The sequence below is a fragment of the Triturus cristatus genome, chromosome 8 (assembly GCF_964204655.1).
Source record: "Triturus cristatus chromosome 8, aTriCri1.1, whole genome shotgun sequence".
NCBI classification, from domain to species: Eukaryota; Metazoa; Chordata; class Amphibia; order Caudata; family Salamandridae; genus Triturus; species Triturus cristatus.
The window spans coordinates 920,883,759-920,897,496 of record NC_140591.1 but is presented as its reverse complement, the minus strand read 5'-3'; the positions used below and the strand labels follow the sequence as shown (position 1 = coordinate 920,897,496).

The following is a 13,738-nucleotide window of genomic DNA, read 5'->3' as shown; positions in this document are numbered from 1 at the left end:
AAGGTTTTTTCGTACCTGGGTATAACCCTTGCATCAAAGCTAGATTGGAAACCGCACACTACCCAGCTGGTTACAAAGCACGCACAGCTAATTGGAGCACTAATAAAAGAGCTTCACCTCTCCTATACCAGGCCAATAATACCAGCACTCAAAATTTACGATGCAAAGATAGGAACAGCAATTCTTTACGGGGCGGAATTGTGGGGATTCAGTAACCTCACCCTGCTGACTAAGGACCAAAATAAGTTTTTACGAGTATTCACAGGTCTTCCTGTATCAACCCCGCTGATCCCCCTTTTCTATGACCTAGGTGTCCAACGTTTGGAGGATATTGCCCGATACAAACCAGTGGCATACTGAAGGAGACTGTGGGTTACCCCAGATCTCGCACAGTATGCTAGGGCATTTATGGATGTCAGAGGAGCAGACAAGGCACAAAAAATTCCCTGGATGCGGGAGGTTACGGTAATTTACTCTGCCATGGGCCTAGCCAGTCTATGGGAAGACCCAACAGCACATACCTTCCCCCCTAGGAAAACCTTAAGAGATCTATACTGGAGTATGGTCTCAGTGAAAATATTTGGTTCATGTATTGGTCCATCACTAACTGCGGATTTTATGGAAATTAAAGACTCGCCTCTGTTTGAAAGCTATTGGGACTGTATTACTGTTGTGGAGGACAGAAAGAGATACCATCAATTTAGGGTGGGCACACTACCTAGTAATTCCTTCATTATCAAATGGAGAGAAGGCCTTGACCCTAGCTGTCCTTTCTGGCCTACACAACGGGAAAGTATTGGACATATTTTATTTATTTGTCCAAAGTATAAAGATCCTAGGCGGTCCTGGCTTAAACCTATTTGTTTACAGCTGGGCCTTTGGGCAGGTGGTGAGGCTTTACGGTTTCTTAAAACTAACACCTCCCAATCTGTGACTATTGCTGTTGCAAAATTCCGATATTGGATGTGGATAATCCGTGCACGTAAATTACGCTTTTTGTGAATATTTTAGATTCCATTTGTATAGCCCCTTTCTATATCATAAGCCTTTTAACCCCTTCCCTGCTCATGACGGAACCACTCCGTCATGAGCCACGGGTGCCGTGTGCTCATGACGGAGTGGTTCCGTCATGCTGCGGCCGTTGGCGGCCGCTCCGACCACGCGACGCTAATTCCCCGCCTGTGCGGGCGATTAGCGCCGTGGGCGGAGTCATGACGGAACCACTCCGTCATGAGCACAGCTCAACCGTGACTCATGACGGAGTGGTTCCGTCATGAGCACGGCGCCACCACAGTGCCCCCAAACCCCCCCCCCCCAGCGCCGCGGCGGAATGCCCGCCGCGGCGAAGGGGTTAAACGTTTTACTTATAATGGGATGTGTACTTATAACTGAAGTTAATAAGCATGTTACACTCCATGATGGATTTAATTTTTATTTTTTTTCTTCTTATCATATGGGTCGGTTTAGAATTTTGTAATACAGTTCTGGTGTGGCTTTTAAACAATGTTATGAAATCTTTTACATTATATCCCTCCTGAAAGAACCCTTTTTTCTCCTTTAAAATTGTTAAATATTTTAATGATGTCTTTTATGATTGAAAATCGAAATAAAGACTTTGAATTGAATTGAATATTAAGGCTTTTTCATAAAGTGGAGAAAACAGCCGAGATAAAGAATAACGTTTTTAAGTAACAGTTGTAAAGAAATACTTTCAGAAGTATCCAGCATACACAACGATCGCAGCTTGGGAAGTGCTCCGTGTAGACTTACAGTAACAAGCATTTGCAATGCAATAGGTCTCGCAATTATAAGAGTTTGAGCTATTGGCATTGTAAAATTACAATTCCTTTTATTTATGTTTTGGTCTTAAAACAAACAAAAGGCATTGTCATTTACAATGTCAGTAGCATAAACTCGCATAAAAGCAGTGTGGGGAGTGCAGCAGTGTGCGGCGTGCAGCATTGTGCGGCGTGCAGCAGATGTGGGCAGTGTGCGGCGTGCAGCAGTGTGCGGCGGGCAGCAGAGTGCGGCGGGCAGCAGTGTGTGGCGTGCAGCGTCATGCAGCAGTGTGTGGCTTGCAGCAGTGTGTGGCGTGCTGCAGTGTGTGGCGTGCTGCAGTGTGTGGCGTGCTGCAGTGTGTGGCGTGCTGCAGTGTGTGGCGTGCAGCAGTGTGCGGCGTGCAGCAGTGTGCGGCGTGCAGCAGTGTGCGGCGTGCAGCAGTGTGCGGCGTGCAGCAGTGTGAGACGTGCAGCAGTGTGAGACGTGCAGCGGCATGCAGCAGTGTGTGGCGTGCAGCAGTGTGTGGCGTGCTGCAGTGTGTGGCCTGCAGCAGTGTTTCGTGTAGCAGTGTGCGGTGTGCAGCATTGTGCGGCATGCAGCAGTGTGCGGCGTGCAGCAGTGTGTGGCGTGCAGCAGTGTGTGGCGTGCAGCGGCATGCAGCAGTGTGTGGCGTGCAGCAGTGTGTGGCGTGCAGCAGTGTGTGGCGTGCAGCGGCATGCAGCAGTGTGTGGCGTGCAGCAGTGTGTGGCGTGCAGCAGTGTGTGGCATGCAGCAGTGTGTGGCGTGCAGCAGTGTGTGGCATGCAGCAGTGTGTGGCATGTAGCAGTGTCACGGTTGCAGCAGTGTGCGGCGTGCAGCAGTATGTGGCATGCAGCAGTGTGTGGCGTGCAGCAGTGTGTGGCGTGCAGCAGTGTGTGGCGTGCAGCAGTGTGTGGCGTGCAGCAGTGTGTGGCGGCGTGCAGCAGTGTGTGGCGGCGTGCAGCAGTGTGTGGCGGCATGCAGCAGTGTGTGGCGGCATGCAGCAGTGTGTGGCGGCATGCAGCAGTGTGTGGCGGCATGCAGCAGTGTGTGGCGGCATGCAGCAGTGTGTGGCGGCATGCAGCAGTGTGTGGCGGCATGCAGCAGTGTGTGGCGGCATGCAGCAGTGTGTGGCGTGCAGCAGTGTGTGGCGTGCAGCAGTGTGTGGCGTGCAGCAGTGTGTGGCGTGCAGCAGTGTGTGGCGTGCAGCAGTGTGTGGCGTGCAGCAGTGTGTGGTGTGCAGCGGCATGCAGCAGTGTGTGGCGTGCATCAGTGTGTGGCATGTAGCAGTTTTGGCCTTTAAACAACATGTCCTCCCCATTTGTAGGGTTTCTGTGCTCTGTGTTAGGCAGGCTAACCATTCAAACCTGCTCTGTAAAGCTTCAACATGATAAAAGCCCCGGCACCTCTTTGGTTACAAATTAAGCACTAGGAGGGTGGCTGTAGCTACGTGTTTGCAGCTACACACAAATAAAAATAATAACGTAGCTCCACTTTAGGTCATATTTATGTTTGTGTCTATAGAAATATCAACTAATTTGTCCACAATCACAGGCTATTAAGCATATTCAGACATTAAAACCTGGTTTCAAAACTCGTAGGTTAGCAGTAGTGGACTTTAAAGAACATCCCCTCCCCATTTTTCCGGTTTGTGTGCTCTGTGTAAGGCAGGCTAAACAAAACAACATGCTGTGTAAAGTTGCCACCTAATCAGAGCCCCGGCACCTCCTCTGTTACAAATTAAGCACTGGGAAAGTGGCTGTAGCCAAGCCACTATTAAATTACAGTTTATGTCCTCTGTGTTACGCACAATTAAAAAAAAGTATGGCGTGCAGCAGTGTGTGGCGTGCATCAGTGTGTGGCGGGCAGCAGAGTGCGGCGGGCAGCAGTGTGTGGCGTGCAGCGTCATGCAGCAGTGTGTGGCTTGCAGCAGTGTGTGGCGTGCTGCAGTGTGTGGCGTGCTGCAGTGTGTGGCGTGCTGCAGTGTGCGGCGTGCAGCAGTGTGCGGCGTGCAGCAGTGTGCGGCGTGCAGCAGTGTGTGGCGTGCAGCAGTGTGAGACGTGCAGCAGTGTGAGACGTGCAGCGGCATGCAGCAGTGTGTGGCGTGCAGCAGTGTGTGGCGTGCTGCAGTGTGTGGCCTGCAGCAGTGTTTCGTGTAGCAGTGTGCGGTGTGCAGCATTGTGCGGCATGCAGCAGTGTGCGGCGTGCAGCAGTGTGTGGCGTGCAGCAGTGTGTGGAGTGCAGCGGCATGCAGCAGTGTGTGGCGTGCAGCAGTGTGTGGCGTGCAGCAGTGTGTGGCGTGCAGCAGTGTGTGGCGTGCAGCAGTGTGTGGCGTGCAGCGGCATGCAGCAGTGTGTGGCGTGCAGCAGTGTGTGGCATGCAGCAGTGTGTGGCGTGCATCAGTGTGTGGCATGTAGCAGTGTCACGGTTGCAGCAGTGTGCGGCGTGCAGCAGTATGTGGCATGCAGCAGTGTGTGGCGTGCAGCAGTGTGTGGCGTGCAGCAGTGTGTGGCGTGCAGCAGTGTGTGGCGGCGTGCAGCAGTGTGTGGCGGCGTGCAGCAGTGTGTGGCGGCATGCAGCAGTGTGTGGCGGCATGCAGCAGTGTGTGGCGGCATGCAGCAGTGTGTGGCGGCATGCAGCAGTGTGTGGCGGCATGCAGCAGTGTGTGGCGGCATGCAGCAGTGTGTGGCGGCATGCAGCAGTGTGTGGCGTGCAGCAGTGTGTGGCGTGCAGCAGTGTGTGGCGTGCAGCAGTGTGTGGCGTGCAGCAGTGTGTGGCGTGCAGCAGTGTGTGGCGTGCAGCAGTGTGTGGTGTGCAGCGGCATGCAGCAGTGTGTGGCGTGCATCAGTGTGTGGCATGTAGCAGTTTTGGCCTTTAAACAACATGTCCTCCCCATTTGTAGGGTTTCTGTGCTCTGTGTTAGGCAGGCTAACCATTCAAACCTGCTCTGTAAAGCTTCAACATGATAAAAGCCCCGGCACCTCTTTGGTTACAAATTAAGCACTAGGAGGGTGGCTGTAGCTACGTGTTTGCAGCTACACACAAATAAAAATAACAACGTAGCTCCACTTTAGGTCATATTTATGTTTGTGTCTATAGAAATATCAACTAATTTGTCCACAATCACAGGCTATTAAGCATATTCAGACATTAAAACCTGGTTTCAAAACTCGTAGGTTAGCAGTAGTGGACTTTAAAGAACATCCCCTCCCCATTTTTCCGGTTTGTGTGCTCTGTGTAAGGCAGGCTAAACAAAACAACATGCTGTGTAAAGTTGCCACCTAATCAGAGCCCCGGCACCTCCTCTGTTACAAATTAAGCACTGGGAAAGTGGCTGTAGCCAAGCCACTATTAAATTACAGTTTATGTCCTCTGTGTTACGCACAATTAAAAAAAAGTATGGCGTGCAGCAGTGTGTGGCGTGCATCAGTGTGTGGCATGTAGCAGTGTCACGGTTGCAGCAGTGTGCGGTGTGCAGCAGTGTGTGGCGTGCAGCAGTGTGTGGCGTGCAGCAGTGTGTGGAGGCATGCAGCAGTGTGTGGCGTGCAGCAGTGTGTGGCGTGCAGCAGTGTGTGGCGTGCAGCAGTGTGTGGCATGCAGTAGTGTGTGGCGTGCAGCAGTGTGTGGCGTGCAGCAGTGTGTGGCGTGCAGCAGTGTGTGGCGTGCAGCAGTGTGTGGCGTGCAGCAGTGTGTGGCATGTAGCAGTGTCACGGTTGCAGCAGTGTGTGGCGTGCAGCAGTGTGTGGCGTGCAGCAGTGTGTGGCGTGCAGCAGTGTGTGGCGGCATGCAGCAGTGTGTGGCGTGCAGCAGTGTGTGGCGTGCAGCAGTGTGTGGCGTGCAGCAGTGTGTGGCGTGCAGCAGTGTGTGGCGTGCAGCAGTGTGTGGCGTGCAGCAGTGTGTGGCGTGCAGCAGTGTGTGGCGTGCAGTAGTGTGTGGCGTGCAGCAGTGTGTGGCGTGTAGCAGTGTTACGCGTGCAGCAGTGTGTGGCGTGCAGCAGTGTGTGGTGTGCAGCGGCATGCAACAGTGTGTGGCGTGCATCAGTGTGTGGCGTGCATCAGTGTGTGGCATGTAGCAGTTTTGGCCTTTAAACAACATGTCCTCCCCATTTGTAGGGTTTCTGTGCTCTGTGTTAGGCAGGGTAACCATTCAAACATGCTCTGTAAAGCTTCAACATGATAAAAGCCCCGGCACCTCTTTGGTTACAAATTAAGCACTAGGAAAGTGGCTGTAGCCAAGACACTATTGAATTGTAGTTTATATGCTCTGTGTTACGCAAACTAAATAAAGACATATACAGTGTAAAGCTGCTGCCTCATCAAAACACCGGCACTTCCTTTGTTACAAATTAAGCACTAGGAGGGTGGCTGTAGCTACGTGTTTGCAGCTACACACAAATAAAATAATAACGTAGCTCCACTTTAGGTCATATTTATGTTTGTGTCTATAGAAATATCAACTAATGTGTCCACAATCACAGGCTATTAAGCATATTCAGACATTAAAACCTGGTTTCAAAACTCGTAAGTTAGCAGTAGTGGCCTTTAAAGAACATCCCCTCCCCATTTTTCCGGTTTGTGTGCTCTGTGTTAGGCAGGCTAAACAAAACAACATGCTGTGTAAAGTTGCCACCTAATCAGAGCCCCGGCACCTCTTCTGTTAGAAATTAAGCACTGGGAAAGTGGCTGTAGCCAAGCCACTATTAAATTTCAGTTGATGTCCTCTGTGTTACGCAAAATAAAAAAAAAGTATAAAGTGTAAAGCTTCTGCCTCATTAAAACACCAGCACTTATTTGTTACAAATTAAGCACTAGGTGGGCGGCTGTAGCTACGTGTTTACAGCTACACACAACAAGTAACATGATACCTACAACAAGTTAGGACTATTGGCTTTGTCAATCGTTGTTAGTTGCATAAGATAAATTAGCAGTAACTGTGGCTTGTATATAATATTGAAAAAGCATCCACTTGAAGCCCTAGTGACACCACGACAATGTTACTGCTCCTGAGTTACAAAAAGAGGCACAAGAATCCAGAGCAGACATGGCGAGTAAGTTGGCTGAAGAGGTGGGGGTGGCAAATGGTGTTCACGGGCGCTTTGATGTCCTCAGTGGCCGCGCGGCTCACTGAAAACATCAAAGCGCCCTCGAAATGTAAGTGATCGGCTGTGTGACAGGCGAAAGTGAAAGACGAGTGCTTTCAGGCTGCCAAATGGTGCGCGCGCCCGGCACACATGCACAGTAGTTGGCGGCCTGAAAGCACTCGTTTGCACTTCCAAAAGTGCTTACTATAAGTCTCGCCAGAGCAGCGCTAAAGCGCTGTCTCAGGCGAGACCTAAAAAGCATCTCCACTGGTAAATGAACACTCAAACCAACAGTTCAGACCTGTCTACATGATGCTTTGAACTGGGCACATTGTGACTTTAATAAATAAAAAAATAAGTTAAGTACAACGTAGGTGAACATACCAGTGCCCCTAATGTGAGCTCCCAACGCGCACCACCCTGAGAAGCCACACGTAGCAGCCAGGATGCTCTACTCATACGTTCACACTCTGTGATACTGTACGCCATATATGCTTGTAGTGCCTCGTTTCTGCCCACAAAAGTCATCATATGTACTGTTCATTGTGTAGCCGTGCTATGATGTTATCGCAATGTACACCGCCAACTCTGTGGATTGGAATGCGCCAAACTACATGGTTATTGTAATATGCATAAAGTTTCATTAAAAAAAAAAGTACAACGTAGGTGTGTGTGTGTGTAGCATAGACATATAATAAAAAGTAGTATTTTCAAATATTTTCTCTTAAAATAGATAAGTGAAACAGATAAAGGATTTCTAAACATGTCCATGGGGAATTTTTATATTTTTATAAATATATTTCACACTAAACTTACTCTGGTGCCTTTGTGGTTTCTTTATTACTCTCCATCCCTGGAAGTGCAGGAGAAGCTGGGGGGAAAGGTTTCCTTTCAGTGTCCTCTGTAGTTGAGTCTGCCTCTTCCTTTGATGTGGACACTGTAAAACTGCTGACATCAGGCTGCTTCTGGATCAGGGGACCCCCCTCACAGAGGGTAGACTGGTCTTTTTCCTCATTTTCAGTTTCAGAGTTTTCTTTTTTTGTGGGTGCCGGTTTCACCTCTGTTGATAAGGTCTTTGGTGTGAAATTAAACAGGTTTCCAAGGAACTGTAGAAAGTTATCTTTGGGCTGCCTGTCATGATCAGGTGCTTTGATTTCAGGCGGTACTCTGGGAAGATAGTCCGCATGTGTCTCTTCACTTGCTGCAAATTCTCCTTGTACTTCCACGGAGGAGTTATTGTCACCTTTATTATCTGGAATCTTGAATGAAGGAAAAGACAATGACTAAGTTGTATAGCTTTAAAATACTCCAGCACAATCTTAATCAAAGCAGGCTCATAAGGATTCACTCAATCATTTCCACTTGTGTATTAACAAACTCCATCAATGGAGTGCACCATGTAATCACCATCAGTGTAAGTAGGAAAAATTACCTATGCGGAAAGGTTTGTGTCTGGTAATAATGAATATTTCTAAAAATAATAACTTGCATGATTACCCAATAAAGAACAGTTTAAAGCAATTAAGACTAAAGGGCTTCTCACAAAATAAACGTAATGGTATGTCGCAAAGCTCTATTCTCTGAACCACTCCAACTAGTGGCTCCATGTTAAATGGCAACTTCTGACAAGACTTCATTAAATTATCTGCATCTTTAATTCATGGAGTGGAGCATCAGCTTATGTGAATTCCTTGCCGGGAAGTGGGCAGGAACACTGGGCAGGTCTCATCTTAACATGTATTTGATAAGATACTGTTTTAAAGACTGGATATACTTTCAATCCATAATTATAAGGGCAAGAAACAAACGTGCAGGAATTAGGTATGTTCAAAATACTGTTTAAAACTTGTTAATGGTCACATTAACAAACCGTATGCAATTCTATACACCTGGAACAAGCAATAAAATTGTCTAAACCAAGTTTGGGTCATGTGAGCAATACCATTCAACAGTGTTTGGAGATGAAAATGACATAACACCAGAGTTAAAAATAAATATAAAAAGGTATACACAAGTTTATTCAACAGTGTCTACGAAGAACAAATTCACTTATTGTCCTGCAAGTAATCAAATCTACATTCCCAAAAGGATGACTGAAAGAATGCTGGGGAAACAGGAAAATCTCTTCTTAAGTGATGAGGTACCATATCATTTTTATAAATCTTACCGACATTGTACAACAGCAGAACCATACGTTGTTACGTCTATGGTGCAGAAAATGATTAGCAATGGTCTCTCACTCGATTTAATATCTGTTTCCACCTACTAGTATCTCGACTGACTGTTCGTCCGACTATAAATCAACCATTTTTAGGTTTCACTTACCTGAGCAGGCAAGCTGTCTGCTGGCGAAAGTATCTATTGTCTGCTTACAGTGGGCTTAGAGCCTGTCCATTGCTTACCACTGGTTTGCTTTATTATCACTCATTTGGTTTTTATTCGGTAGCATATGTGGGCTATCCTACCTTGTGTTTGTTCCTCCCCTAAAGTATACCCATATTATTTGTGTCCTTCCAAAGCTTACTTTTCATGCACAACTTGTTTCATTTCGGTTAAACACTCCATAAGAATGCATGTGTTTTCCAGTTGTCTCCCTCATATGCTTCTCTTCCCCTTCCACTCTGTGCTTTTCTCTCTCACTAGTGTGCTTCTACTTTCCCCATCCATGATGCACTAGCCAGTGTTTGTTGTTTTCTCAGCCATGTGCTTCTCCACACAGCTCCATGTTGCTTTCTTGCCCCTGTGATTCTCTTCTCCCCAGTGCTCCATGTTGATTTCTCTTCATGTTGTGCACTTCCTCCACCCAAACTCTTTGTGGTGCTTCCCCCACCAGCACACTCCGTGTTGCTTCTGCCCTCCGACTCTGTGTTGCTTACACCACCTGTCCTCTCTAGGTGTCGCATTTCTTCACCCTGGCCACCCTTTGTGATGCTTCGGCCCACCTGCTTTACAAACAAGCATTTACAATGCAATGGTCTCGGCATTGGTAAAGTTAGAGCTATTGGCATTGCTCATGACATTATTTTTGTTTATGTTTTTGTTTTGAAAACATTTAAAGAAACGGCATTGTTATTTACAATGTCAATAGCTTAATCACTCTCAAATGCGAGACCTATTGCATTTGCACCCACACACAGAGCCACCTACACACACACTGATTAAGCTATTGACATTGTAAATAACAATGCCGTTTCTCTACATGTTTTAAAAACAAAAACATAAACAAAAATAATGTCATGAGCAATGCCAATAGCTCTAACTTTAACAATGCCGAGACCGTTGCATTGTAAATGCTTGTTTTAAGGGGGCCTCGAACGGGTCTCTATCGGCTAAGTTTCAAATTCACCTCATGCGTCTTTTATCCACCTTCAGACAGTCCCTATCCCTTTATTTAATTTTGTCGTTCTCCCCTGTCTTCTCTCTATGTCACTGATTTTTTTACGTCTTTCTCTTCCTCCTTTTCCCCCCTTTTGTATTGTTTCTTTGTTGCTCTGGGTCAAAGTTTGATAAGTTAATATAAAGGCTTTCCCCCAAAATGAGTGCTGGTGGCCTCCACCGGCAACCACCGGCTCAAATTGAGCATTGTCTAAGAGCCATAGGAAAACGTACTCCCCGACCACAACGAACCAGAAATTGTGGTGAAAGGATGTAATCGCTTTGCATTGCATGCGCAAATGGCGTGCAGCAAGCAATGATCTGTCCTGACGCGTTCCAGTAGTGAGACCGACCCTGTAGCCGGACACATTGGGAGTTACGATTGGTTTGGTGTGAATTAGATTGCCAATTCATGTATGGACAATATCTGGGAGTTGGAGCATAAACCTGAGCCGAATAAATAAAGAGGTCACAAACCGAAAATATTTTCAGTCACATTTTAGCGTTGGCTGAGTGGGCGTGACTGAAGTGCCAGTGCACTGTGCCGAGAGATGTGCTGCAAATTTTATATTTTTCTAGAACATTTATTTGAGAGGTCCAGCGTGCGCCTCACAGCATATTCGGAGAGTGGAGGCGGACACATGGGTTATTGTCACCTCTAATCACAGATGGCTGCTGGGCCGCTTTTTACTGCGCACATTGTAACCAGCCTTTGGTCTGATGGGGGTGGCGGGGGCGGTGGCGCCAACTCGCGCAGATAGTCGCAGCCACCGACTGTAGTGTTTACTCGCCCACAGTGGAGGGCCCGGAGTTGGAGAGCGCGCAGTCGGAAAGTCCACTTCCTAGCACAGCCTGCTTCCCCAGATTAATTCCAGGGTGCCTCTTTCAATGAGGGCTTGACAGGCCTGTTTGCTTGGTATGCGGCGCCAGCGCCGGTAACAGAGGCCCTTTCACACTTCTCTGAGCACAACGCATTGCAGGCTCTCTCATTCAGCGGCCGCCGGAGCCGAGGGCGGGGCCGTGAAACATACACGAGTTGTTTCACATTTTATGCTGCAGGCGACAGGTAGCATTTCTGAGGGTCGGGGGGTGTTTGTCCTTGAGGGGTCCTTTCGCATCTGCTGCTGCTGCCTTCAGCTAACGATTGTAAGGTGATGGAGAGTGGGGCTACTAGTGGGGCCTCATGGCGGCGAGGATGCGGTGCGGGATTATTCTCCGGAGTGCGGGGGCTCCTCTCGCCCCCAGACGCTACTCCTCCTTTACCGTGGTGGCAGGCGCACTCTGCCTGTTCCAGCATCCAGTCTGAGCAGTAGAGGCACAAAGCCTGAGGGGGCGGATGAAAGGGAGGAGTTTGCGGGGGCGGAAGGAGGAGTCTGCCGCCCGGACACTACCCACACACATAGAACCCGCAGAACTGCAGAGACCCCCCTTAATAATTACCCTTAGCCCTGTGTACCCCCACCGATCCCATATTGACACCCGGCGCCTTGCAGAGCCACCGCTCTCCATGTATACTTTCCCCCACCACATTGGAACGTTGGTCTCAGTGTGAATGCCCCATGATGCCATGTTGGTAGTGCTCACTGGCACCTAACTGTGAAGTCAGCTTTCATTTGCATGGGGTTTTCTTTTTTTCTTTCCCCCTTTCCTGTGCTGCATTGAATGACATTGTTCGCGGATCTGCCGTTCCACAGACCATCGCCGCTGAATGTAATCTGGCCTTTTCATTTCCCTGCTCCTATTCAAGGGAGGCCCCCATAGCAAGAGAGGGAAACGGCCCAGCGAGCGAAGGGGGCCTGACGAAGGGCGGGGGGCAGTTCTAGAAAACAGGGGAGCTGTTTGACCAAGAACAGCAACGACCTCGGCTTAAAACAACGTTAAGAAGTTCAATGCACGCAGCCAGCCTACGGTGTCATTTGTCATTTTTGGTATGCAGCTTTCTAGTAAACACAACTCTACATTTTACTCAGTGCGGTCCGAGGCTGCCGATAAAGAGGCGCCTTATCACGGCAGGCTCGGAAAGCAAGGACATGTCTCAGATAAGAGGCAGCACTGCTGCTCTTCCCCGCGTTCCTTTTCGCCTGGGAACATTGCCTCTAAATGACCACACAAACAAGCCGAGGGCACCGGAAGACACCACCGCCTTTCTCCGAGGCAGAGCAGAAATGCCTCGGAGAAAGGCAGCGGCATTTTTGGATTCGGGGGCGTGTTTGTCTTTTCTCTCCTCCAGCCATTGGCTGGAGGAGAGAATGAGACTTCTTGCAAAAAACACGCCCCCCGATCCGAAAAGGACGGGGCCTAATCGGAATGACTGACCTCTTCTCCAATGGCTGGCCAGCATTCAAGAGGCCAGCCAATGGAGAACAGGGGAGAAGAGGGGCGGGTTCAAGCCCCTCTTCTCCAAGTCATTAAATCTCGGAGCTAGACCGAGACCTAAAACACTTTTTGTTTTTTTTACCGATCCAACTCTGATCGGTAAATAAGAAAGAACATGTCCTCATCATTTTGTATTATCAAACAAGCAGTGCCACACTGATTGTTCTTTTCCAAATGTAATTCATTCAATGCCGCTTTAATCTTTAACAGCGGTCACCATTCGTTTTTTCAATTCTGTATATAAACATCATACACAAACGTTATTGTCACACACAGGAGATCACACACAAAATATATTCAAACGTGTTAATCCCTCCCAACGAAATAAATCTCAACAACACAGTAGACAAACACAATTAGGACACAACCAAATATGACAACATACTAGACAAAACAAATTATCAGTTCGCAATATTTACAAATCCGAATGAGACCTTAAGGATGATCACAGGTATAATTCTAGATGCAATTTAACAATTAATTCAATTGCTCTCATATCAATGGACAAGGCACCTCGGGAAGAGCCTAATTTTCACACCCAGGTTATGATTTTTAAATTCCCTAGATTAACTACTCCCTAATCTCCCAGACAGATTCCAAATGTAGGTTATTGATGGTGGATGGCATTGCGCACTTTCCGAGTATCTTAACCAGACGTACCACAAAACTCAACATACTGTTTTCTGTGCTGCTGGTGGTGACCTCCATAATTTTTGGCATGAAAGCAGCTAGTGCCACTGCCCCACTTGCCCTTTGCGACAGGTCTATCAAAGAGTGGGAGTGTTATAAAATAAAATAAACAAAGAAGGGGGTATCCTTAAGTGAAAGAAGGTAAAAACCTTCTATCTGTTAGAGAGTTCACAGAGAAGTAAAAAGAGAAATTATTTCTTTTTTATGAAACCCCTCACTCACCAACCTAGTTGGTGACGTGCTTCATCATCGGGGTCCACCCGGGCAGCCAAATACCACCCGGGTGTGCTTCAACGCCTGATCACAGCGGAGCAGGTTTGTTATTATGTCAGTACGTGTAAGTGACGTGTGTGAGTGAGTGAAATAAAGTTAAAAGTAATCCTACTGTACTCCCTAATGAATTTAGCATGGAGCAGCAGG

General features: G+C 48.0%; 1 protein-coding gene across 4 annotated transcripts in view; it reads right to left on the bottom strand.

Annotated features, from left to right (window-relative positions):
- The window catches only part of CRYBG3 (crystallin beta-gamma domain containing 3), a 1,479,538-nt gene that overhangs the window by 1,181,679 nt on the left and 284,121 nt on the right, over positions 1 to 13,738 (bottom strand). For all 4 annotated transcript variants that reach the window (XM_085622435.1, XM_085622437.1, XM_085622436.1 and 1 more), the window contains exon 3: positions 7,694 to 8,136. In XM_085622435.1, the coding sequence (XP_085478561.1) occupies positions 7,694 to 8,136 (443 nt within the window). The remainder of the gene's footprint in view (positions 1 to 7,693; positions 8,137 to 13,738) is intronic.